General features: G+C 42.5%; 1 protein-coding gene across 1 annotated transcript in view; it reads left to right on the top strand.

Moving 5' to 3' along the window:
- Nucleotides 1-25,141, top strand: part of DICER1 (dicer 1, ribonuclease III) — a gene marked incomplete in the record, with an annotated part of 1,877,097 nt that overhangs the window by 1,096,763 nt on the left and 755,193 nt on the right. The window contains 1 exon segment of the mRNA XM_044074618.1: nt 6,371-6,584. Within this exon segment, the coding sequence (XP_043930553.1) occupies nt 6,371-6,584 (214 nt within the window).

The raw sequence follows: 25,141 nt of genomic DNA on the forward strand, positions 1-25,141 counted from the left end.
CAGGAATGATCCTTTATTCTTTTCCAGCCTTTCCATTAATATCAAGGGTCATTCTGAAGATTCAGAAGGAGTCTCTAAAGATTTTTGTGATGACTCCCTTCTTTTGGAAATGGCTGAGGGCAGTTACTGCGAGCTTACTCACTGAGTGGACCTACTCAATAGATTGTTTGATACACCCACCTTGAAGCAACTTCAGCAAATTGTCTGAATGGTAGAATCTTAATACCTTTCAAGATGCACCTATCTTCCGTGGGCTTGCATCACATATTAAAGGAGGCAAAGAAACGTTCTACTAGGAAATTAAATTTTAATAAATGGAAACCGTTTTCAAGTTGATGGTTAAATAAGAATGAAGTCCTTTTTAAGGGTAGTATTCCTCTGTTTTTACAATATTTGAGAAAATTACCCTCTTGGCCTTTCTTACTCCAGTGTCGTTGCTCATTTATCAGCTATTTCATCATGTCTGTCCTTGGATCCCCCTCTTTCAATGGTTTTATATGTATGGTTATTTTTGAAAGGGGTTTGGCATACCCATCCTCCAAGAAAACAGATGGCTTCTCTTTGGGATCTTACTTTGGAAGATTTAAAGCTTACTCCATTTGAACCAGGTGATCAAGTTTATTTGAAGTTCTTAATGTGAAAAACAGTTTTGCTAATTCCTCTGACTTCTGCAGAAAAGGGTGTCTTGAGTTGCGAGGACTCATGGTGGGTCAGTCTGATCTCATTCTCCACAAAGACCTGTTTCTTTGAGAACTAATCTCTCTCTTATGGCTAAAGTGCTATCCAAATATACTTTGAGCCAAGCTATTCATTCCCCTACTTTCTTGCCACAGCCTAAAACTGAGGGAGAAAGGGGTCTTCATGCTCTGGATGCCTACAGACAACTCTGGTAATGTCTTGACAGAACTAAAACCTTCTGAAATTCTAATTAGGTATTAATTTCTTATGAAGGTAACAAAATAGGGCAACCTGTGTCAAAGCAGACCATGTCCAAGTGGTCATCCCATGTTATTTCTTTTTGTTATTCCCACCATAATGTGTCCATTCCAGGCATGGACAAGGCACATTTTGCTAGAGCATTGACTTCAATGTTGGCTTTTTGGAAAGGGTTGGACTTGAGAAGTATTCTAGAGAAAGGAATTTGGACCTCAATACGCACATGTACAAAATTCTACAATCTAGTCTGGTAGCTGGTCTACATAAGGCTTTGCTAGAACCATTTTCCATATTTCATGGACTACTGGGCCCTCATTCTTCCTCCTCCCAGCCAGTCTATGCTGTGGTCATCTACCCATATAGCTAAGACTACAAATGATGAACGTAGTACAGTTGTGTAAATGAACTTACCTAACAGTAGATGTTTGAAGGACCACTGCTGTGATAGCTGTTCCCTCTCTTCCCTAATTTTTGATATGTTTTTGTGGACGTTGAATTTTATTTACCTAGCATTGTTCTCTTTCAGGGCTCTAGCCTCCTTCATTCAATTGGCATGAAACCTGTAAAGGGCTTGGTGCCCAGACTGCTGATTTTCTACAGCTCTGCTAGGGCTGTCAGTGGCCTCGGCATGTACTCTGAAGCTTTGGAAGATGGCTTGCTGTTATAATCCTATGCAAGATATTAGTCATATTAGTCGTAATGCTAAGGCTACTGCAGCAGTTATTTAAATGTCTGCTGTTATGATAAGGTTACATGCCCAACTGTGTTTTTTGGGGGGACCTAATGAGTTGGCAGACTTCAAAAATTCCCTGCGGAGTAGTTTGTTAGAAATGTTGTGAGACTAAATGTTTGTAACTAAGAAATTTATTCTTTTGAGATGGAATAGTGGATTTAAATTGCCCAGGCATAGTAAGGTTTTATGAAGTTTAATGCTATTGGCTTCCAAAAAAGCAATTAATTGGATGGGAAACAGAAAATTCACCCTGGGGATCACTGCTGTGGGGCTGCTCGACAGGGGCACAGGAAAATAATTTTCTTGGGTGGCAAAAGCCAGGGAACCTCATTTGGCTAGGCTTACATAGGTCCTAGGGCCGATAGCCTAGTACATACCTATGAACCTACCTATGAACCTAGTACAAAATGGAAATCAGAATCTAAACCAACTGTATTGAAGTACTGAATATTGAAAAGGGATAAAAGAATTGGAACTGGGAAGCTTAGAAAAAGGAGCGAATTGCACAGAAACGAATGTAATTTGTGGGATCAGTAAATGCAAAATAATGCTCCAAATGAGGAGCGAGTTTAAGGGAAGGGAGGAATTGAGCAATTTATGTAATGTCAGATCGATGATCAAGGAAAGGTTTGTATAATACATGAAAAATATGTGCTATGGGTTTTTTCTCTTGGTGTATGTGTTCCTATGTTATTGTCTGCAATGTAAGAATTTAGTAAAGGTACTTAAAAAAACAAAAACAAGAAAACAAAACAAAAAAGTCCTTCATTCTCAATCAAGAATAACACAGTAAGGAATAGGCTAGGTTGCTGACCATGGGGAACAACCTACCCTTTTCTGAGAGTACCCCCCCCCCCACCATTGTCATCTCCTCCGAGACCACAGTTGCTACCTCCTGAGGGGCATACCTCCACAAGCTAGGTTTCCCCTCAGTTACTTAGTGTAAGCTCATTATGGTAACATATGTTTGGCTGGCTCAGAATTCCATTGGATAAATGCCAAGTCACCCTTATGGTGTACAAAGGCTCTGCAGGTGCTGCTCATTCCCATCCTCTAAAATTAGGGCCTACAGGCTCCCACAATGCTAGGTGATTGTAGTCTACTGTGCTTTTGTCAGGGCTTTATCCCTCTGTACTGTGGATCTGGCTAAATTATCTAGAAGTTTGCTTGTAACTGCTTTATTCTGAAATTTTTACAGTTTCTGTTTGGAATTATGTTGCATTATTTTTCAGACGATAATGATTAAAACGTAGCACAAAGTTAAACTTTTATCCTCTCCTGAGTCTTTTAATTTGTCCAGGAATCTTGTTGGGTTTAGCTGAAGGTTTAGTTCAGACCCTTAACCTTTCTCCTTCTAGATTATCTGGTAAATGAAAAGGGCATTTTTCATTTTTTGAAGAGTCACAGGGTAATAAATATGTAAATGATTTTGAGGGAACAACTTCTGTTTTTCTCCTCAAGTTCTGAAGAGAATATTTCTTTTGATTATTGAAAGAATTTTATTTTTCTGAAAGCCATTTTTAGGATGCCTACAAATGCTTGCTATGAAGGCCAGCATTTCAAAGAATATTCAGAGTACAGCTGATGAAATCTCTGTTCAGAAAAAAAAAAAACAAAAGTGCATAAAGCCAAATACTACAATTTACTGTTACTGACCTGATCTTGAAGATCCTTATCACAGTTAATGCTGTACAACTACAGTTTTTTTTTCCTTCAGGAACTTCAGCTAACTAATTTAAACATGATCCAAATACTTTTCAAGTAAGTTGAACTTTACAGACACACATGACTTAAGACTTTACCTTGCTGTTCAACAAATATTACTAGAAAAATACTTAAAATAGAGCAAGTCTACAGACCTTCCCATTAAAACAGCTTCTGATAAATGAAAATTTGTCAACATTATTTTTAAAAATATAATAACATGTTTGTAATGTACTTGATTTGTCATGAAATCTGTTATTATTGTGTCACATTTAGAAAGACCCAATGTATAGGTATCTATATTTTCCTGACTGTTGTGGCGATGTGGTTATCAAAGGTGAGACCACTGTCCACCTATGTCCCTAAGTCTCTTATCACACTTTCGGTGTTTAGTGTACTGCCACCTATGTGGTAATTCACGGGTACATGTTTTTTCCCAAAGGGGATAACTATACATTTCTTGGCATTGAGCTTGATCCATGGCTCTGGCACCAAGCATCTATTTCTGTAAGGCACTTTAGTATCCACATCATATGGGGATTCAATAATGGCTCCCAGGTTGCAGTCATCTGCAAACTTTGTTAGCGACAGTCCCTTAGTGTTGGCCTGTACTTCAGAGAAGTAGATGCCAAACAAGAGCAGTCCCAGGACTGAACCCTGAGGTACTCCACTTGTCACTTGTCTGGAGCTGAATTTGGAGTTGGCTCCTTTTACAGTGTGGGTTATGTCAGTAAGCCAATTGGCAACTCATTGGGTGACATAGGGATTAATGCCCAGCTTAGTAAGTTTATCTATGATTCCAGAGTGGGGGATGGTGTCAAAGGCCTTAGCAAGGTCTAAATAGGCTGTGTGGACCACCTTACCCTTGTCCATGGCTCTGGAGACTGAATCGAAGAAGTCACTCAGGTTCAGGAGACAAGATCGGCCCTTTACGAACCCAAACTGGGTGGGTTCCAGTGTTTGAAGGTTGCCAATGTCTTTGTTTATAAGTTCCATGATAATACGCTCCATGGCCTTGCAGATAATGGTCGTCAGACTGATGGGACGGTAGTTTCCGGTATCCAAGGTGGCTCCCCCTTGTGGAGTGGGATAACTGTAGCTCTGCGCCACTCAGTGGGCACGAAACCTGTGGTGAGGCTATGATTAAACTTAAGTGAGGTGCCAGTTCATATTGTAGTTCATGTAGTACACAGCCCGGGATGTCATCTGGTCCCATGGATGTTGTATTCTTAGCTTTGGAGAGTGCGTTTTTTACCTGTGTGGCTGTTACCGGAATTTGGCAATCTTCCGGTATTGAGATAGGCCGTTTAGGGGGTGAGAGGGGGGTGAAGTTGGTACTGAATCGATCTGCCAGGATATTAGCAATATCCTTGGGATCGGTATATTTCATGCCATTCTGTTTTAGTTCAGAGCAGATCTGAGCATTGGCATTTAGATTCTTGGCATAGTTATAGAATGCCTTGTGGTTGTCTTTGGAATCTTTGCCAATTTTATTTTCATAACTAGCTTTGGAGGATTTTATGAGGGATCTCTGTTTCTTACTGAGGCTGGTAAGGAAGTTTTTTGCCTCATGGGATTTTCCTCTTTTCTGCAACAGTTTCTTCCTTTTGTTGTAAAGCTTTTTTTGTGGCAGGGGACCACCAGATTGGCTTCCTTTTTTTTGGAGGAGAGCATCTTGGTTCTATTTGGGATGGCACGATTCATGCACGAGTGGATGTGCTTGTACATTTCCTTAGTGTAGGATTCAGCAGTCGAACTTTCAGTTCCTGTCTGCATGGGTTTCATGAAGTTTGTCACTTCTGACTTGAGTAGCATGACGCTGGCTTTGGAGAAGTTTTTTATGGAGGTTTCCTTACTAGGGGGTGTGGGTGGGATGTGGATGTCAAGGGTGATTAGCTTATGGTCAGACCTGACTAACGAGGGGGTGATCATAGGTGTGGAGCATCGATTTCCCATGTTGGTAATGACCAAGTCTAGGATATTGGAGCCCCTAGTGGGACTATGGATTAGTTGATCCAGGGCATTGGAATTTATGAATTCCAAGAACCGTTGGGCAAAGGTATTGGTACACGAGTAGTTTTCCCAGTTAATGGCAGGGTAGTTAAAATTGCCCAGTATTAGGGTGTTTGGTTCTATCTTAATATTTTCCAGTACGTTTAGAAAGATGTAGTGAGAATCTTGGGGCATGGTGGGGGATCTTTAGCAAGCTACAATTTGGATTGCAGTCTTACCTAGTGTTAGTTGCACCTGGAGAATTTCATACGTATTGTGTTGGGCAACTAGCCTAGTGGTGTGAATATCCTTGGTGAATATGGACACTGCTCCACCTTTAGTTTGGTGGCCGAAAAGTGTGGTAAGAGTTGTAGCCTGGTATTGCAGGGGGTGCTCTCTGGAGCCTTGAACCAGGTCTCAGTTACTGCACAGATATTGATGTTCTCATTTTTAGGAGTGCCTCGAGAGAGTGCATTTTGAGGTTTAGACTTCTAGCATTGAGTAGCATTACCTTCAGATTTTGCATGATTGTACCGGTTACAGTGGTGGTTTTGTCCTTTGAACTTTGCCTAAAAAAGGCACTATAGGGGTGGCAAGAGCCTTAGCCAGTAACCTGAATCCCAGGGGCGACAGGTGCAGACCATCTCTGGCAAAGCATCATGGTCTGTCGATCATGTTGTCCCAGGCAGACAGATACTGGATCCCAGTAGTCCAGAAGCCCCTTTTCAGCGGAAACCTGATGTGATATTGACAAGTGGAAGTTTGGCCAGGGCACTGATGAATTTCTCTTGTTCTTTTCAGTAGGTGCTGTGGAATCTTTTGCATCCACCTGAGCTACTACCAATTCAGGCAGATGGAACTTTGGTTCTGTGCCCCCTCCGACTTTTAAATTCAAGACACTATATATGTGTATGGTATTTTACAACAAATAATTAAGGAATTGTGATGTATTCACTGGACAGCTGCAGTATGTGGTAACACTGTACTTTTTTATAACTTGTCTAGATTCCTCATTTTCCAGTGTATACGCGTTCTGGAGAAGTTACCATATCCATCGAGCTGAAGAAGTCTGATTTTACACTGACTGTAGAGCAACTTGAGTTGATTACAAGGCTTCACCAGTACATTTTTTCTCATATTCTTCGGCTTGAGAAACCTGCACTAGAATTTAAACCTACAGAGTCTGATTCTGCCTATTACATTCTACCTCTTAATGTTGGTAAGCAAAATACTTTATATACATTGTTGGTAAGCAAAATACTTTATATACAGTGAGCACTTTGGGATTTTATTTAGCAAACATCAGATCTTCCAAATAATGTAAGCTTTCAGAGCTGTGTTGAGAAGATGTGGTATGTATGTTCGTAATGTCCATCTTGGGTAAAGAATTGCACATTACTGAGCCTTCCATAGCATGGCAGAATATTTTTCAGATGTTTTTAGGAACTGCTGTAGATCCCATTGTCAGTTTTAAAAGAATCTGATATGTAAACGGAAGCATTTCTTCACTCATTTTCCAGTTGTTTTCCATTATTTGCAAACAGAAACCTTCAGGCATTTTTAACAGTAGCTGTTGTGTTGTTCTACCATGTAGTCACTTTCCTAGTGAAATCACTTCAGAAGGCTCAGGAAAGTGAATGCTGATGATTTTGTAACTTTATAAAGCCATGAATAAATGTGCATATCAAGTCTGCTGCATCTTTATCATGAGCGGACAGGTGGTCTGCTGTGGCGACCCCTGACCGGGGAAAAGCCGAAAAAGAAGAAGATTTATTCATTGTTGTCCGGGTTAGTCCCACTGGGCTTGTGGCCTCTTCTCAGGGGAAACCCAAGGTGGTATTTATACAACTAGGGGAAATTTGGCCATGGTATTGGGGAACTTCCCCTTGTCTTTTCGATTAGTGCCACGGAATCTTCTACATCCACCTGATCTTCCTCCAACTCAGGCAGATGGACCTCAGTTTAATGTCTTATCCACAGGATGAGTACCATAGTTGTTACAAGGAAGAGGGATCATGTGTTGCTCTATTTTGCTGCCTCAGATGTTGGCTTGTCATACCTTTGCCATGCCAACTGAGCCTCTCATCCAGGCTTTGACAATGAGTACAGTAGGCATTTGGGTAGCATTACTGTTTGAAAGAAAGTTCCGTATTAGAGTTATGGAACATTTAAGAGATGTAAGAAATCAAAGGGAAGATAAAATAATATCCCGACATTTTAAAGCTTGCCATAATAGTGAAGGAAATTTATTTCATGGCATTAGTTTGGAAGAACTTGAATGCATGGATATAGCAATGAGAATGTATTAAACAGAAGCTGATGTACAAATAAAGTATATGTATTTTAAAATACAAAACTTTAGTTTCTAAGGGCTTAAATAATGAGTTAAATTGGAGATGCTTTAAATTTATTGGAGTTTTAATTGATTGTTTAATTAACTAATTGAATATAATTTAAGATTTTATATAAAAAGTGTGATTTTTGTAACTGCATAACTCCTTGAAGGTGGTTACACTGAGGCGCTACATTAAAGTGATTGTGTTTTACTACATGGTTAGTGAGTGTTATATAGAGAACAGAACTGCAGTTGTATTTGGATCGTGGTTGTGGTATATATGGGTAGCATTACTGCTTTGGAGATTTGAATAGATGCTGGGAGAGTGGGTTTTATTCAAACGGAAAAAGCGACAACTCTTCCATTACATTACATCTCCCTTTTGTTCCTATTTTGAAGTAGACTTTGTGGTTCATTAAACATTCAGACTGTTTCCCCTTCATTGGTTTGTCACCACTGGTTTTCTTTTCCATATATCGTAGATTTTGGTTGTTTTACCATCAGTGCCCACGTATCAGGGGTGTAGCTAGGTATACTGTTTGTACTCTATTGAATACAGTTTTCTATAGATTTAGTTTGAGAAGCCCATAATGTGTCCACAACTGTCTAAATTTATGCCGCTAAAAGAGTCTCATGGATTGAAAAATATCTATTTAATTGTTTTAGAGAGAAAGTGATATAACTTCGAGGCGATCTATGCCTGACATACAAAGCTATGTCAAATCCAGAATTAATGGACATGCTCCACCTCAGTAAATCAGTAAATCTAAATCCCTTAGAGCCACATGCTCGAGGGACTTGAACCTCAGCACAGAAATAAATAGAACTTGCTGGAGGGACAGGTTCATAACCCAGAGGCTCCCTTCACTCTGGAATAGAATTCCAGTTCATGTGAGGCAGAGCACCTCACTGAATCTCTTCAAGAAGAATCTCGATAGGTGGATGGGGGATCGTAGGTTTGTCCCAGGGATTACTCCCGTGTCACTATTAGACAGAGGCACAGTAAACTAAACCTTAAAAAGGGCACAGTATACTCAAATCAAGGGGTGCCGTAAGCCATACAGAATCGGGCTAGGCTTATAATTGCCCCAGGGCAGATAGCCTAGTATGAACCTATAAACGTTTAAGTGCTACTTTACTTTGCAGTGGTGATGAACAGGTTGACAGACAAGATCAGACAGGAGTCCCCGTGGACTATGATGTTTGCAGATGATATTGTGATCTGTAGTGAGAGTAGGGAACAGGTGGAGGAGACCCTGGAGAAGTGGATATATGCTCTAGAGAGAAGAGGAATGAAGGTCAGCAGGACTAAGACAGAATGTGTGTGTGTGTGTGTGAATGAGAGGGAGGATCGAGTCATGGTGAGGATGCAGGGAGTAGAGGTTGCGAAGGTGGATGAGTTTAAATACTTGGGATCAACAGTTCAGAGTAATGGTGGGTGTGGAAGAGAGGTGAAGAAGAGAGTACAGGCAGGATGGAGTGGGTGGAGAAGATTGTCAGGAGTGATTTGTGACAGACGAGTACCAGTAAGAGTGAAAGGGAATGTCTACAAGAGGGTAGTGAGACCAGCTATGTTATATGGGTTAGAGACAGTGGCATTGACAAAAAGGCAGGAGTCAGAGCTTGACATGACAGAGCTGAAGATGTTAAGATTTCCACTGGGTGTGACGAGGATGGACAGGATTAGGAATAAGTATATTAGAGGGTCAGCCCAGGTTAGAATGTTTGGAGACAAGATTATGTTGGTTTGGACGTGCTGAGGAGGGATGCAGTATTGGGAAAAAGATACTAAGGATGAAGCTGCCAGGTAACAGGAAAAGAGGAAGGCCTAAGATAAGGTTTATGGATGTGGTGAGAGGACATGCAGGTGGTTGGTGTGACAGAGCAAGATGCAGACTACAGGAAGAAATGGAAACAGGTGATCCGCTGTGGCGACCCCTAACTGGAGCAGCAGAAAGAAAAAGAAGAAGGTTTTAATTCTGTAACTGACAGGCGGGTTGAGGATAGAAATAAGAGCACACTAGTACGAAATTACTCTTGCTACACCCCTGCCTCAGATCCTTTTTCATTGCTCTTTCTGCATGTTTTTGGAGAACAGTTACTGCATTGTGTGGTGCCTACTTCATTTGATTGACTTTTTTGAGGGCTTCAACTTCAGTTTTATTATAGTCCTTAAGTTCTGAGCACTTTAACATGCAGAGTGAAATAAATGCAACACCCACCTTGTGTGCGCATTCTCGTCTTGATGCTTTAGAGTTTTGTACCCTGCACATTTTTTTATTGCAGTCCATAATGACATACAGTCATAAGCATCATTTCATAAAGTATAGGATGCAGCAATCAGAATCATCAAATACAAACAGCACATCTATTTTAAACACCTGGCAGTATACGTCTGCAGAAAAGTAAACCACGTTAGTATTCAACCCAAACTGTATATATATTGTTAAAAGTTAACAAGAGAAATGTTAGTAAAATGAAGAGAAACCTTTTATAAATCAACTGTTGAAATATGGAAATGAATATTAAAAAAATAAAGCTTAAAATTCCTCAGAAAAATCCCCATTTGTTTATAATGTCTACAGTGCATATTGTTTTCGGTGTAGCACCAACTAAGTCATTGCGGAGATGTGTTGAGTCTTTAGAACTTACTTGGCAGTATTCACAGATCAGGTCATAGCTGAGCAACACTCCCTGCTCCCTTTGGCACAGTGTTGCTGTTTTGCTGTAATCCACTTCAGAGATGTGCACGAGTGTGACCCTGAATCCTGTTACAGCTCTCATGTAGAGAAGCTGTGGGCAGCTGCCCTGTTGAGCAAGGCTACAGTTGCATAGTACTGATCTGCACAGCTAGAGTCTGCTCAGTTATGGAAACTGCCCTCCCTCTTAAAATGAACCTGTACAACAAGGCTGATAGCCATGTGTACATTTTTTTAGAAGCTGCATAGTAAATTTGTCCAGTGACTTGCTTCTTTGGTTAGACAGTTGCTGGTTCAAGAAATATTTTAGTTATCAAGTCATCTTCAGTTAAATACTAACCATGTTATCAAAGGGAATTTTTGAAGGATCAGTTTACTGTTCTCCCCGTTTATTAGCAGTCTGCCACATGACCTACCAAATTTAAAATCAGTTCTTTGTGCAGGCAGCATAGTTGTTACAGATGGTCACAAATCCTTGCAAACTTTAAGCAAACTACACTAAATGGATTTTAGCAAGTTACCGAACTGGCTAGCTTAAAACAATCTGACCAGTAACTTATTTCCACTGCAGTGATTCGACAGAAACTATCCCCTACATAGACTCAACTAATTACCAACCCACAAGGCAGCCATCTCCCATTTGTGAGTAAAAATATCCCATTTTGATTACTGGACAAATATACAACACCATTGTGCTACAGTAGAGAAAATTAACTTTTGCCTTCCAGGCACTGTGATAAGTTTTCTTTGTAAGCTCATTCATTTGTAGACTAATTGACAAGGGGTACTGTACCCCACTAAGAGGCAAATTACATAATTCTTCTCTTAACTCATCCTTGCATAGAGAAGAAGCTCCCCTGTTTTATTGGCCACCTTTTTGCCTCATGTTTGGAGAAATGGCATTCTCAGAAACAATTCCTGAAAACTGAAATCCTTCATCAGTTGAAGTCAAGAAAAGAAACAAAACTTTACACATTCCAGACAAACTAAAAACAAACTCAGAAAAATCTCAGTAGAGCCTCAGACTGGCAAGTCCAGGCCTTAGACCCAGAGGATCTATGGGAAGTAACTAACAAACTAGAGAAGAACTCGCTTTCAAAGTATCCCATTTGATGGGTGGCCAAAAACTGGGTTGAATGAATCTCTAGAGTAGCAGAAGGAATCTCAGTAGAACTGCAAAATGTAGCAGAAAAAAAAAATCTCAGTCGACTTTGTTTCTGATCCTTTGTTGAAATGAAGCTTTCCAGTGCTACTTAAGTGTGCTAAGAAAAAAGGTTACAAATACCAACATATATATTAAAACTGGGGGGGTGTGTCCAAGGCAAGCCACCAGTTATATCAGGGTGGGTGTGTACCTTTATTGAGGCCCTTGTGATGTAATGGTGGGCTTGCCAGGGAGCTTGTGGGTGGTTTTAAGCAAAGTATGTATGTGAAGACCTTCATTTTGATTGGTTACATAAAACGCATGTTAGCCAATCAAACCTTACCAAAAAAATCAAAATGATGGTATTAAATCTGCTAAACACTGAAAACTAATTTGTGTGGCACTTTCGGGAGTCCTTCATCATGAATGCTTCAAACTCTAAAATCCTAAAGCAGTAAAGTTATATCTCCAGAGTGTGCTTGACAAAAAGCATAACTTGTACGTTTTGAGCATGTAATAAGAGTACAGATAAGTATTCAACACAGAAGTAAAACCAAGTCCCAACCATAAGCACTGAGAAAAATGAAACCAGTCAATGGTATTTTTATGGCCTAGTATCCTGTGGTTGAGGACGGGAATGAGAGATTCGGTAGTATTGAGTCATAGACCATTTTTGGCCATTAATCTGATCTGCCACATGAATTCTTTCTGGTCTAGCAAGTCATTGAAGCTTTCATTCAGAGGGATGTCAGGGACCTGGTCCAAAATGTGAAACAAGAATTTATTGTGTTCTTTTTGTTTCCTAGCATGTATAGCCAAGGGATTAGTGCTGTTGAGGTAATGAAGGTCATGGCAGTGTTTTGCTATTCTAGTTTTCAGTTTATTGACAGTTTTACCGATGTAAAAAGCTTTGCATTTTGAACATTGTGCTCTATAGACCTCTCCCTCCGAGTTGCAATTGCCCCTGAAAAAAGAAGGGAAACACGATTGTTTTGACAGAAAAAAATGTCCTTGCAGCTCATGTACTGACAGTGGGCACAAGAGGGGGGGACACACCACAATGGAACTTCCTTCCTCTGGTTGTTGACACAGGTCCAGTTTTTTCAAGGTAGTCCTGGATACTCCATCCTCTATTTGGGATGAAGCTGGACCTTGGTGGGAAAATATGACCAAAGCTCCTATTGCTTGTGATTATAGGCCAATTGTCAAGGATAACTTTCATGATTTCATAGTTGAGGACCATGTTTAATTCCCGGTTTGTGTTGTTGGAGCTGATGTTGAAACTACAGAGGTCTCTCCCAGTGAACAAAGGCCTAAAGTTGCCTGAGTTGTTCTGCAAAATGATGGGTGTTACGACATTATTCAATAGCCTGTTGCTATATCCTCTGGACAAAAAGTCCCCTTCTAGCTCGTGGATGTTCCTAGTGAAGTTGTTGAGCTTTTTAGAAACACGTGCAATTTGGAGCCCCTGCAACTTGACCATATCTCTTTCCAGTCTGTGTGGGTGCATACTTTTGAAATGGACTAACATGTTTACCCTGGTGGGTTTGCAAAAAAGGTCATTGGTAAGCCCTTTATTATCTTGGGTTTTGCTAATGACCAAGTCCACAAACTCCACTCTGTCTGGACTGTGTTTAGTGGTGAAATGTAGAAAAGAGGTGGAAGTGCCAATGTGTTCCAAAAACTTGTTAAGGCTAATTTAGGCATCCATTCCAGACAGTAGAAATATCAATAAAATTCAGAACACCCCATGTACCAAAAAGTAGGGGAAGTTGTAGACAGGCTCCGTTTCCCATTTTCTTAGGCCCGTGTTTGCCAGACTTTGTGCCATGGCTGCCCCCATTGCTGGTTTCATTTTTCTCACACTGCTTTAAGGTGGACTCATTTGGTTTTACCTCTGTGTTGAATACTTACCTATATTTTTATTGCATGCTCAACATGTATAACTTGTGCATCTGAAGTAGTTTACCTCATTTGCTCTTTAACCCGTGGGATATTGAGTGTGTATTGGATCCGAGCTAGCAATCTCACTAGCATCTGCTCCAGGCTCCTCCCCTTACCCATAATACACCTCCAGTACCTTTCAACCCCCAGATCTTGTTTTCCCCGGCTAGCTGAAGCATCATGATCTCCAGAGTAGTAAGTGGGTTGAAAGATTTTAGAAAGTGTTTTTTCTCTAACTTTTAGGATAGTGGTTAGTATAGGTTCCCCTTCTCCTCCCTTCGCTTGGTGCATCGAGTAGTTAAACTTTACTGTTGTTTAGCATCAAGTAGTTAAACTTTACTGTTGTTTATCTTAGTTGGTTAGTGTACTTGCGCTCCCTCCACCCTCAGTGTGCTCTGTGTGTGAGTGTGGTGAGTGGTTTTCAGTGGGAAAACTAATATCTTTTTTCTTATTTCTTTTCCCTCTTTGAATGACTGATAAGTCTGTATTTAAAAGGTGCACTGAGTGTTGCCATAAGTTGTTCTCAGCAGATGGCCACACTTTGTGTAATGTGCTTGGGCATTGCCCATGTAAGTACAGACTACTCTATATGCACGGCTTTTAACCTGCGCGTTATCAAGGACAGGAAGGCTAAGTTGACCCTGAAAAGCCTTCTTCCCACTTCTGAGGTGGTTGCCTCTTCCTCTGCTTCGGTCACGGTGGCTGCTTTGGCTGCCTGTCCTTCCTCTCTTATAGGTTCATAGGTAGGTACTAGGCTATCTGCCCGAATCCATTTATAAGCCTAGCCAGAATTTGTTGGCTTTTGCCACCTTTTTGGATTAGTTCCTTGTGCCTCTGTCCAGCAGAGCTACTGAAGTGATCCCCAGGGTAAACTTTGTTTCCCATCCACTCGTCAAGGTTTCTCTTGAAGAGTGTTAACGAGGAGCTCTGCCTAATGTAGATTGGAATCTTGTTCCAAGGCATGGGAAGTCTGTGGGGCAGGAATCTATCCCTCCAGCACGTCCTATTGATTGTTGCGGTAAGGTTTAGATCCCTAGAGCATGTGGCTCAAGGGAGTATGGTTTTCTTTAGGTGGAGCATATGTTCTTCGTGTTTCACTGTTGCAGTCATTACATTTGGGTAATCTGCTGGCAGGTTGCCCTCAGTTGGCCTGAATTCCAAAGTCTTAGGTCCTGCGTTGGTTGCTGTCTCCTCTTCCATGACTTCAGGTCGTCAGGGGTATAAAACATGCAGCCGACGCCATTTTCTTTAGTCTTTCTTACCGCGCGGTGCCCAAAGCAGAAGCATTTCGCAAGTGCTGGTCAGCCGACCACTGAAATATTCAGGTTTGCATTTCAGAACCGAAGTCTTCACTAAAGCTAAGTACCCCATTGGGGAAACTTTTTTCTTGCTCCTTACCGATGTCAGAAAAAGTTAATAATTGTAATACTTGTGGGAAACAAATACCTCATAAGGATTTCCATTTATACTGTATTCCTTGCCTAGGCCCTGATCACAATGTGCCTGGCTGTCAGTTTTGTGCTAGATTTAACCAACGTACTATTAAGCGTCGGTTTATTTTTGCATCAAAGTATTTTGGAAACAGGTTCAACTACCCAGAGATGTCGTCAGATAGCAATCCGACTACCAGAGTACATAAAAAAACGCAAAGAAAAGGACAGAGAAAGGCAGTCGAGATCCAAAACCGATGACAAAGCTTCTCCTACGTCAGTCGTCAGTTCGCTGGTACTAAGTGAGGTGCTTTCGCAGCCCCTGTTACCCACTACCTTCGAGTCGCAGGCCTCTACTGAGACCCATTCAGAATGAATCTTCATATCAGGTTTCTATTTCTTCTGATTCCTCTTCTGGTCAGGAATTATTTATACCTCCCCATGAGGATTCTGATGCAGAGGAGTCTATACCATCTGCATCTTCTCCTGAGGATTATGCATTTTCACTGGGAGAGTCGAGACTTCTCAGAATTAAAAAAAAAAAAGAGGCTCAGGGATTTCCCTCTCCCTCAGCACAGGCCTTTAGCCATTCCCCCAGTTTTAGACATTGTGGATGATGTGTTTTCGGAGTCAAGCTTGACCCCTGACTCCTTACCTCCGGCTCCCAGTAAGCCTGACAGATATTACAGGGTCCCTAACTCTCACAAATTTTTATTTAGAAACCCTGCTGCTGATCCTGAAACTGTTTCACAGGGTCCAAAGGGAGTTAAGGCCTCAACAGCAAAAAATCCTACCCCCTCTGACAGAGATTCAAGGGCACTGGACAGATGGGGAAAAAAGTCTATACATCTGCAACCTTGGCAATCAGGGCCTTAAACTGTCAATTTCATATGCTTAAGTAACAACAACATATTATGGGATTGCTGAAACAGAAAATGATGTTTGATTTCAGAATGTGCAGAAAATAAAGAACTGCAGGAATTATTGCATGCAGCTGAACAAGTTGGAAAGCATAATTTGCAATGTGGTTTTGACTCCTTAGAGGCCTGCTGCAGTTACTGGATCTGTGATTAGGAGGCATGCCTGGTTAAAGGAACAAAATATGCCTGATTATGTTAAAGCAAAATTGCTAGATGCACCTTTACAGCATGATTCACTGTTTGGTATTAAGGCAGAATAGGTTTTAAAGAAAATGGAAGACAAAGCTAAGTCTATTCAAACTGTTAGACTTATTACAAGTGCAGCCACCAAGTTTCAGTAGACATTGGCCTACAAAAAATTGCCTGTGTCAGACAGAGCTCAAAGAGGCAAATCCAGGCGCCCTAAGGGTTCCAGATACCAGGTGCAAGATTCATACAGGTCAAAGCAATGGGGCGCTTCTGCCTCCAAATCTGGAGGAGATAAAGTGCAAACCTACAGAAAACAACCCCAGTGACTTCCCTCTGCCTACACCAAGCACTTATTTTTTGGCAGCACCCATAGGGGGAAAATTAGCACTTTTTCCTGAAAACTGGCAGTTAATAATCCAGGGCAAGTGGGTACTAAACATAGTATCACAGGGATACAGATTCCATTTCCACACTCTGCCAGTGACAGATGGTTGGCCAGTTCTGCCAAAAAAACAATGAGCAGAGGCACAGAAACAGGTTACGTCCCTTATGAATATGAGGGCCATTCAGCCAGTACCAGAACTGGAAAAAGGACAAGGTTTTTACTAGACTGTTCTTGGTACCCAGAAAGGACAAGGTCTGGCGGCCAATACTGGATTTATCGATTTTGAACACATACCTGGAAATTCCAAAATGTTGACTTTGCAGCAACTTCTGCCCATGCTGGGCAAGAATGCTTTAGACCTAAAAGAGGCATACCTGCATGTCCCAATAAGACAATTGTGTTCAAGGCTGGCTTAATGCATTACCAATTCTCTGCACTGCCCTTTGGCTTATCTACTGCACCCAGGGTCTTTACAAAGTGCCTGGCACCAGTAATTGCATTTTGCAGACAAAAAAGTATATCCTTACTTGGGCGAGTATCTCATTCAAGCAGAACAAGGACGTTCTTCTCTGACACCTGGCGTTTGTGAAAAGGCTTCTAACATGCCTAGGGTACACAATAAACAAAAAGAAATCACAACTGGTACGCTCTCAAAAGATAACATTCCTGGGTGCAAGCTTGAATACAACTGCCCAGATGGCTTACCTCATGCCAGACAAGCAAAGGCAACTGACTACTTACTTCAAACTGATGGCAACCAAAACCCAGTTATCTGCAAGACAAATTATGCAGGCTCTGGGCTTAATGGCATCCTGCATCCTACTGATTTCATATGCAAGACTGCATATGAGGAAACTTCAATGGTACCTAAAAAGTTTATGTTGTCAAAATTCTCACAGTCTGGAAGCAGTGATTCCTCTCATTCCCTGCCTACAGCAGGAGTTTCTATGGTGAGCAAAGGCATGTCACCAAAACATGGGACGGGCCTTCACCCTACCCCATGCCAGCCAAACCTTAACAGACCCATCAGATTATGCCTGGGGGGCCCACATGGCAGGAAGATGCATTCAGGGCATATGGACACCAAAACAAATGCATCTACATATCAACCAGAAAGAGATGCTAGCTGTTCAAAATGCCCTAACAGCCTTCAAGGACTTACTTCATCCAGGACAACTACTGATAAAGACGGACAACACCACAAGTCATGTGGTATATAAACAAGCAAGGAGGCACGCACTCATACCCCCTTTGCAGATTGGCCATGGCACTGTGGGACACAGCTTTCACCTACCAAATACATCTTCAAGCTCAATTCCTGCCAGGAAAGCACAATTCGCTGGCAGACAATTTAACCAGAAACCTTATGGATCCTCACGAGTAGAAACTAAATCCACAAGTCTTCAGCATGATAACAGAGAAATGGGGTAGCCCAGACATAGATCTATTTGCCTCTCCTCAAAATTATCAATTGAAAAAATTCTGCACAAGGACTTATCACAGACAAGCATGGAAAGTGGACGCCCTATCCTTCAGCTGGAAAAAAAACATCAGTTTACGCCTTTCCTCCTCTGCCTCTTCTCCCCAAGGTCCTCCTAAAAGTCAGACGAGAAACCAAAGATGATACTAATTGCCCCGGACTGGCCCCGCCAATACTGGTACCCAATCCTAAGGAACTTGTCTCAATACCCAGCTTGGACATTACCTCAAAGACCTCAACTACTGTCCCAATAAAACAATCAGATCCTGCACAATCAACTACAGACACTGAACCTGGCAGCATGGCTGATCATATAGTTATACAAACAACACCTCTCAGTAAAGCTGTGATGGATGTCATTTTGGAAGCCAGAAGGCCTAGTACTAGAAAAGCTTATGCTGACAAATGGAAGTGATTCTGTGCTTGGAATCAAGCACAAGGAACTGATGCAGCAGAACCAAATATTCCTCATATATTACAATACTTAACTGAGATGCTTGACAAAGGCCCATCTTTCTCATCAGTCAGAATGCATGCCTCTGCCATTTCGGCTCATTACAATACAGAGCCACCAATCTTTTCTTATCCTTTACTAAAGCAGTATCTTAGAGGAGCCAAAAATGTAAGGCCTCTTAGAAGATTACCATTACCTGCATGGGACCTCAATTATGTGTTGGAAAAGCTCACCCTGCCTCCATTTGAACCAGGTGCTACCGCTGATATAAAGTTCCGATCATGGAAAACAGCTCTGCTACTAGCAATTACTTCAGCAAGAAGAGTTTCAGAGCTACAGGCCCTAATGGCTGTAGAGCCTTTTATCATTTTTTACTTAGACAGGGTGTCTCTGAGGACAAATCCTACTTTTAGGCCTAAGGTGGTTTTCAGTGTGGCTGTTAACCAAACAATTCATCTGCCAACCTTTTATCCTAATCCGCAGAACAAGGGGGAGAGAATTCTGCATTCCTTAGATGTACACTGACAGCTAAGATTCTACTTGAGCAGGACTAAAGCTCTAAGAAAAACTGAGCAATTACTTGTGTCATATGCTGCAGGATCAGAAGGAAAGGCTATTTCAAAGCAGACATTTTCAAAGTGGATAAGCCACTGCATCCATTCCTGCTACTTACACCATGGTAAACCTGTGCCCAAGGGCATTAGGTCTCATTCCACCAGAGCTGCAGCTACTTCAGCAGCGTTTCTCAGAGGAGTACCAACCAAAGACATTCTAGAGGCTGTCCGTGAGCCAGTTGGCATACTTGGAGTTCTGTTCACTCCTTTGCAAAGCATTATCATTTGCCTCTCTACTCGAAGTCCAGGGCAGGCTTTGCCACTGCAGTTCTGCAGGGCCTTATAGTCGCACCTAATGCTGTTTAGCTCCAGCCTCCCAGCCATAGCTTTGGGATTCTACCCAAATGTAATGACTGTAACTGTAAAACACGAAGAACATAGTACAGTTGTGTACACTTACCATAAATGTAGATGTTCAAGTGTATTCACTGTTGCAGTCCAGGTTACCCTCCCGCCATCCTCCTGTCATTCTGGAGTTTATTTTTCCTTCTCTATCTTCTACAACCTATGTGGTGTATTTGCTTGTAGATGAAGGTAAAGTTTATATCGATGCATGTATATATACATATATATATTTTTGCTACCTTTTTGGGGCACCTGACATCGGGGGCAAGAAAAACTAAAGAAAATGGCATCTGCTGCATGTTTTATACCCTTGACGACCTGACGTCATGGAAGAGGAGACAGCAACCAACGCAGGACCCAAGACTTTGGAATTCAGGCCGACTGAGGGCAACCTGCCAGCAGATTATCCAAATGTAATGACTGCAACAGTGAATACACTAGAACATCTACATTTATGGTAATTGTACACAACTGTACTGTCCATCAGTTCTGGGTTGGACATGGCCTTGTATGTTAAGCAGAGATCACCTCTGAGTAGGCGGTATGCAACCGAGTACAGCTGGAGTTTCTTCAGTCGAGCTGCATAGGGTATCTGTTTGAGGCCAATCATCCTCTTGGTGAGGTACTTCTGTGGTCTTATTCCAGCTTTTGCAGGTGTCTTGTAAGTTACATCCCAAATGGGACATTGAACTCTGTGATGGGTCTGATGAGTGATGAGTAGAGGGGCACAATGACCTCTTTTGATCTGGATGCAAACCCTTTTGTGATTAGGTGGGCCACATAAAAGGATTTTCTGACCACTTTTGGCAATGTGATTATCAAAGGAGAGATTACTATCTACTTAAGTCCTCAGATCCCTTATGTCTTCCGTATTTAGGGGACTACCCCCTATGTGGTAGTTTGTGGGTACTTTGTTTTTTCCAAAGGGGATGACTGTGCACTTTTTGACATTTAGCTTAATGCCATGATTTTGACACCAGGTATCCTCCTCAGTGAGAACCTTTTGGAGCATGTCTGTGTCAGCCAGAGAGTCAGTTAATAGCCCCTGGTTTGCAGTTGTCTGCGAACTTGGTCAGCCATAGTCCTCCTGTGCTTGCCTGTACCTCTCAGAAGTATATACCGAACAGGAGGGGTCCTAGGACTGAGCCCAGGGGAACGCCACTTGAAACCGGTTTAGAGTCGGACCTAGCTTCCGCAACTCTCACCATGTGGCTTCTGTCCGTGAGCCAGTTGGCAACACATCTTGTGACAAAGGGGTTTATGTTCAGGCTGGTGAGCTTGTCTATGATACCAGAATGGGGAATGGTGTTGAAGGTCTTTGCGAGGTCTAGGTAGGCTGCGTGTATCACCTTTCCCTCGTCTATAGCCTTGGTAAATATCTCGAAGTCCACCAGGTTTACGAGGCATGATCTGCCCTTAACAAAGCCGAACTGGGTAGGGTCCAGTGTTTGGAGGTTCCCAGTGTCTCTGTTAATGAGTTTCATGATGATCCACGCCATGCAGACCAAGCTAGTCGGACGTATAGGGCGATAGTTCCTGGGGTCTGTTGTGGCTCCACCTTTGTGGAGCGGAATAACCGTTGCTGTGTGCCACTCTATGGGTACATAGCCTATGGAGAGGCTGAGTTTTAACAGTGTGTTTAGGTGAGGGGTTAGTTCGTCTATGAGCTGATGTAGGAAGCAGCCTGGGGCACGCCTGGTCCCATTGATGCTGTGATTTTGGCTTTGGAGAGGGCTGTTTTAACCTGAGTGTCTGATTTGAGGGGCTCTACATTCTTCTGGTATGGTTATGGGCCCTTTTGGGGGTGAGAGGGAGGTGAAGTTTGCACTGAACCTGTCTGCCTTGAAGTTGGCAATATCAGTCAGTTCAGGGTATTGTGTGCCATTCTGCACTAACTCCGAGCAGATCTGAGCATTGACACTTAGATTCTTGACCTAGCTAAAGAATGCCTTGTGGTTATCTTTGGAGTCCTTGGTAATTTTTCTTTCGAAGCTCACCTTGGATGATTTTATGAGGGATCGTAGTTTCTTGCTGATCAGGGATGTCTTCCCTTCTTGGGATTTTACTCTCTTCTGTACTAGTTTCCTGCTTCTATTGTATAGCTTGTTTATGGCAGGAGTCCACCAGACTGGTTTCCTTTTCTTGGAGGAGTGAGTCTTGATGTCCTTCAAGGATGCATCTGCAGTCCTTACAAATGGGTTGTCCTGTCGTCGGGCAGCCCTTCGGTCGGCCGGATTCCAAAGTCTGGGTCTGGCCTCGGCTGGTGTCGCACTTCACCCGACGTCATCTCTGCTGGTCTTCGGGTATAAAGGCATCAGCCGACGCCATTTTCCTCAGTCTTTCTTGCCGCGTGGCACCTGCCAGGGCTAAAGCAGCCAAAACTGCTAAGTCTGTGCCTGTTAAGCCCCCCTCTCACAGGCCCAGTTCCAGTTCCCAAATGCTTACTCTGGCAGAGGATCTCATCTCTTTAATAAGGGGATCCCAATCTCACCCAGACAGGGCCTCTCAACCTCCAGAAAAGAGACCTAGAGCAGAGCCCCCTGAGCCAGTGTCCTCAGATGACTCTTCTGATGATTCAGACAATACAGACCATCCAGAGGCTCCTTTTTCTACTTATGAAGATTCCGATGCTGAAGAATCTATACCTTCTGCCTCTCCACCAGAGGAATTTTCCTTTGGGGAAACCTTACATGCCATGAGAGAGCAATTCCAATGGCAGGGACAAGATTTCTCAGATTCAAGAAAAAGGCTTAGGACCTTTCTACACTTACCGCAACATAGGCCCTTAGCTATACCTCCAGTTCTTCCTGTTGTGGATGATGCATTCAATGATGCTTGCACTGCTCCTGATACTTTACCTCCAGCCCCTGCCAAGCCCGATAGGTTTTACAGGGTACCGGACACTCATCACCACTTATACAAGGCTCCTCTTGCAGATCCTGAGACTATCTCCCAGGGGCCTAAGGCAGTAGCCTCCACCTCAGCGAAAAACCTTCTCCCTTCTGAAAGGGAATCCAGGTCCTTAGAGAGATGGGGTAAAAAAGTATACACCTCTGCTACTCTCTCAGCTAGAGCTTTGAACGGTCAGTTTCATATGATCCAGTACCAAGAGTTTATGCTTGATCAGTTAACTAAGAAACTGTCCTCTGATGATTCCTTAGATAAGAAATATGTTTTAGAAATGGTGAATAACATTCAGCAGGTTAGTAACCATTCTTTAAAATGTGGCTATGATGCACTGGAGGCTTCATTTAGATCAGCCATGACTGGCACAGTTATAAGAAGGCATGCATGGTTGAAAGAGCAGGTCTTGCCGGATCATGTTAAAACAAAGCTATTAGATGCTCCTATGGATAAGGTCAGTCTATTTGGTCCTCCTGCCCAACAAGTAATGAAGAAAATGGAAGAGAAGGCAAAATCTGTACAAACAGTTAAAGATTTCTTACAGGTTCAGCCCCCAAGGTTTAGCAGAAACTGGCCTTCCAAAAATTGGTCCTTTCCAGACTCCTCTAAATCTCAGAGAGGCAGAAATAGACGTTCCAGAGGCAGAAATCAATCCAGAGGAGGTGCCTACAGAGGACGTCAGTGGCAAGGCAATAACCAACGAGGCACAGACACAACCACTACCACTGCAACAGGACAATCACAGTGACTTGGTTCTGACACCGCCTACCAGGGAACAAATAGCAGCACCTTTAGGCGGAAAGTTAGCCTTATTTTCAAAAAACTGGCACTATATCACAAGAGACAAGTGGATTTTGCAAACTATAGACCAAGGCTACAGGTTTCATTTCCACACCTTACCAGTAAAAATGGAATGCCAAACCTACCACCAAATCAAAAGACAGAAGCCCTAAAACAAATAGCTCAATTAACAAAGATGAGAGCTGTGGAAAGGGTACCACCTACAGAACAGGGCAAAGGATTTTACTCCAGACTTTTCCTAGTACCAAGAAAAGAGAAAAATTGGAGACCTATTCTCGACCTGTCCGCTTTAAACACATTCATCATTGTTCCAAAATTCAAAATGCTGACCCTACAGCAACTTCTTCCCATGCTGGGCAAGGAGTGTTGGCTGGTAACTCTAGATCTCAAGGAGGCATACCTGCACGTCCCCATACGACCAAATTGCAGAAGATACCTCAGATTTCTTGCAGGATCAGAGCATTATCAATTCTCAGCATTGCCCTTTGGCTTATCTACTGCCCAGAGTGTTCACGAAATGCCTGGCATCAGTAATCGCTCATTGCAGGCTACAGGAATCCAAATTTACCCATACCTGGACGACTGCCTGATACAAGCGGACAACAAAAGCAAGCTGACACAAGACTTACAAAGAGTCATTTGCTTACTACAAGCCCTGGGATACACAGTCAATTTAAAAAGTCAAGACTGATACCATCCCAAACAAGAACATTCTTGGGTGCAGAATTGGACACAGTAAAACAGATGGCATTCCTAACTGCAGAAAAACAAGAACAACTTCCTCTTTACTTCTTGGCATTAACAAAGCAGAACAAACTAACAGCAAGGAAAGTACTGCAGGCCTTGGGCTTCATGGCATCCTGCATAATCCTGGTCCCCATGCCAGACTGCATATGAGAAAGCTACAGTGGTACCTAAAGAATTTATGGTCTCAACACAGGCACAGCTTAGAAACCGAAATACCACTAATCCCATGCCTGAAACAAGAATTCCTATGGTGGGCTCAAGCATGCCAGGCAAACCCAGGTTTGTCCTTCCACAACATTCAAGCAAGCCAAACCATCACAACGGACGCCTCAGACCTAGGTTGGGGGCCCACATGTTGGACAAATGCATTCAAGGCTTATGGACTCCAGACCAGCTGCACCTGCACATAAATCAAAAAGAAATGCTGGCAGTAAAACTAGCAATCCAGAATTTCAGACCATTCCTCAAAGAAGGCCAATTGATGATAAGGACAGACAACACCACAGTCATGTGGTACATCAACAAACAGGGAGGCACTCATTCATACCCCCTATGTCGAATGACTCTGGACCTATGGAATATGGCTCTGAGCTACAACATTCAGTTACAGGCAATATTTGTACCGGGAAAAGAAAACATCCTATCAGACATGTTAAGCAGAACTACCTCGGATGCTCACGAATGGATCCTACACCCGGACATCTTCAAGGCCATCACAAAGAAATGGGGAATGCCACAAATAGACCTATTCGCATTCCCACTCAATCACCAGCTCAAGAAATTCTGCACAAGGACATACCACCCACTTGCTTGGAAGGTGGACTCTCTATCCTTCAGTTGGAAAGGCCTGACAGCATATGCATTTCCACCTCTTCCTTTGATGCACAAGGTACTACTGAAAATCAAAGAGGAACGTCCAAGGATAATTCTGATAGCTCCAAATTGGCCAAGACAACATTGGTATCCATTGCTGAGGAGCATGTCTTGGGGGGGAACGTGGACACTACCCCTGATTCCTTTGATGTTAACTCAGAGCGACTACAACATCCTGCATCCAAACCTGAAAACTCTGCAACTGACTGCCTGGAACATTACATAGGAGCATCTAACCCAGATTTATCCCAAAGGGTTAAAGACATTATCCTTGAGGCCCGCAGACCTTCAACAAGAAGGAACTATGCAGGAAAATGGAAAAGGTTTGTCATTTGGAGTACTGAAAGAGGGAAAGATGTGTCAAAGATAGATATTGCCAACATCCTGGAGTATTTGGCAGAGCTTCTCCATACAGGCCTGTCCTATTCCTCCATCAAGATACATGCATCAGCTATTTCTGCAGAATACAGCTTCGATCCCCCTGTCTTCTCACATCCTCTACTCAGGCAGTT

This window comes from Protopterus annectens, chromosome 6.part0 (assembly GCF_019279795.1).
Source record: "Protopterus annectens isolate FY-2018-M chromosome 6.part0, PAN1.0, whole genome shotgun sequence".
Classification (NCBI taxonomy): Eukaryota; Metazoa; Chordata; order Ceratodontiformes; family Protopteridae; genus Protopterus; species Protopterus annectens.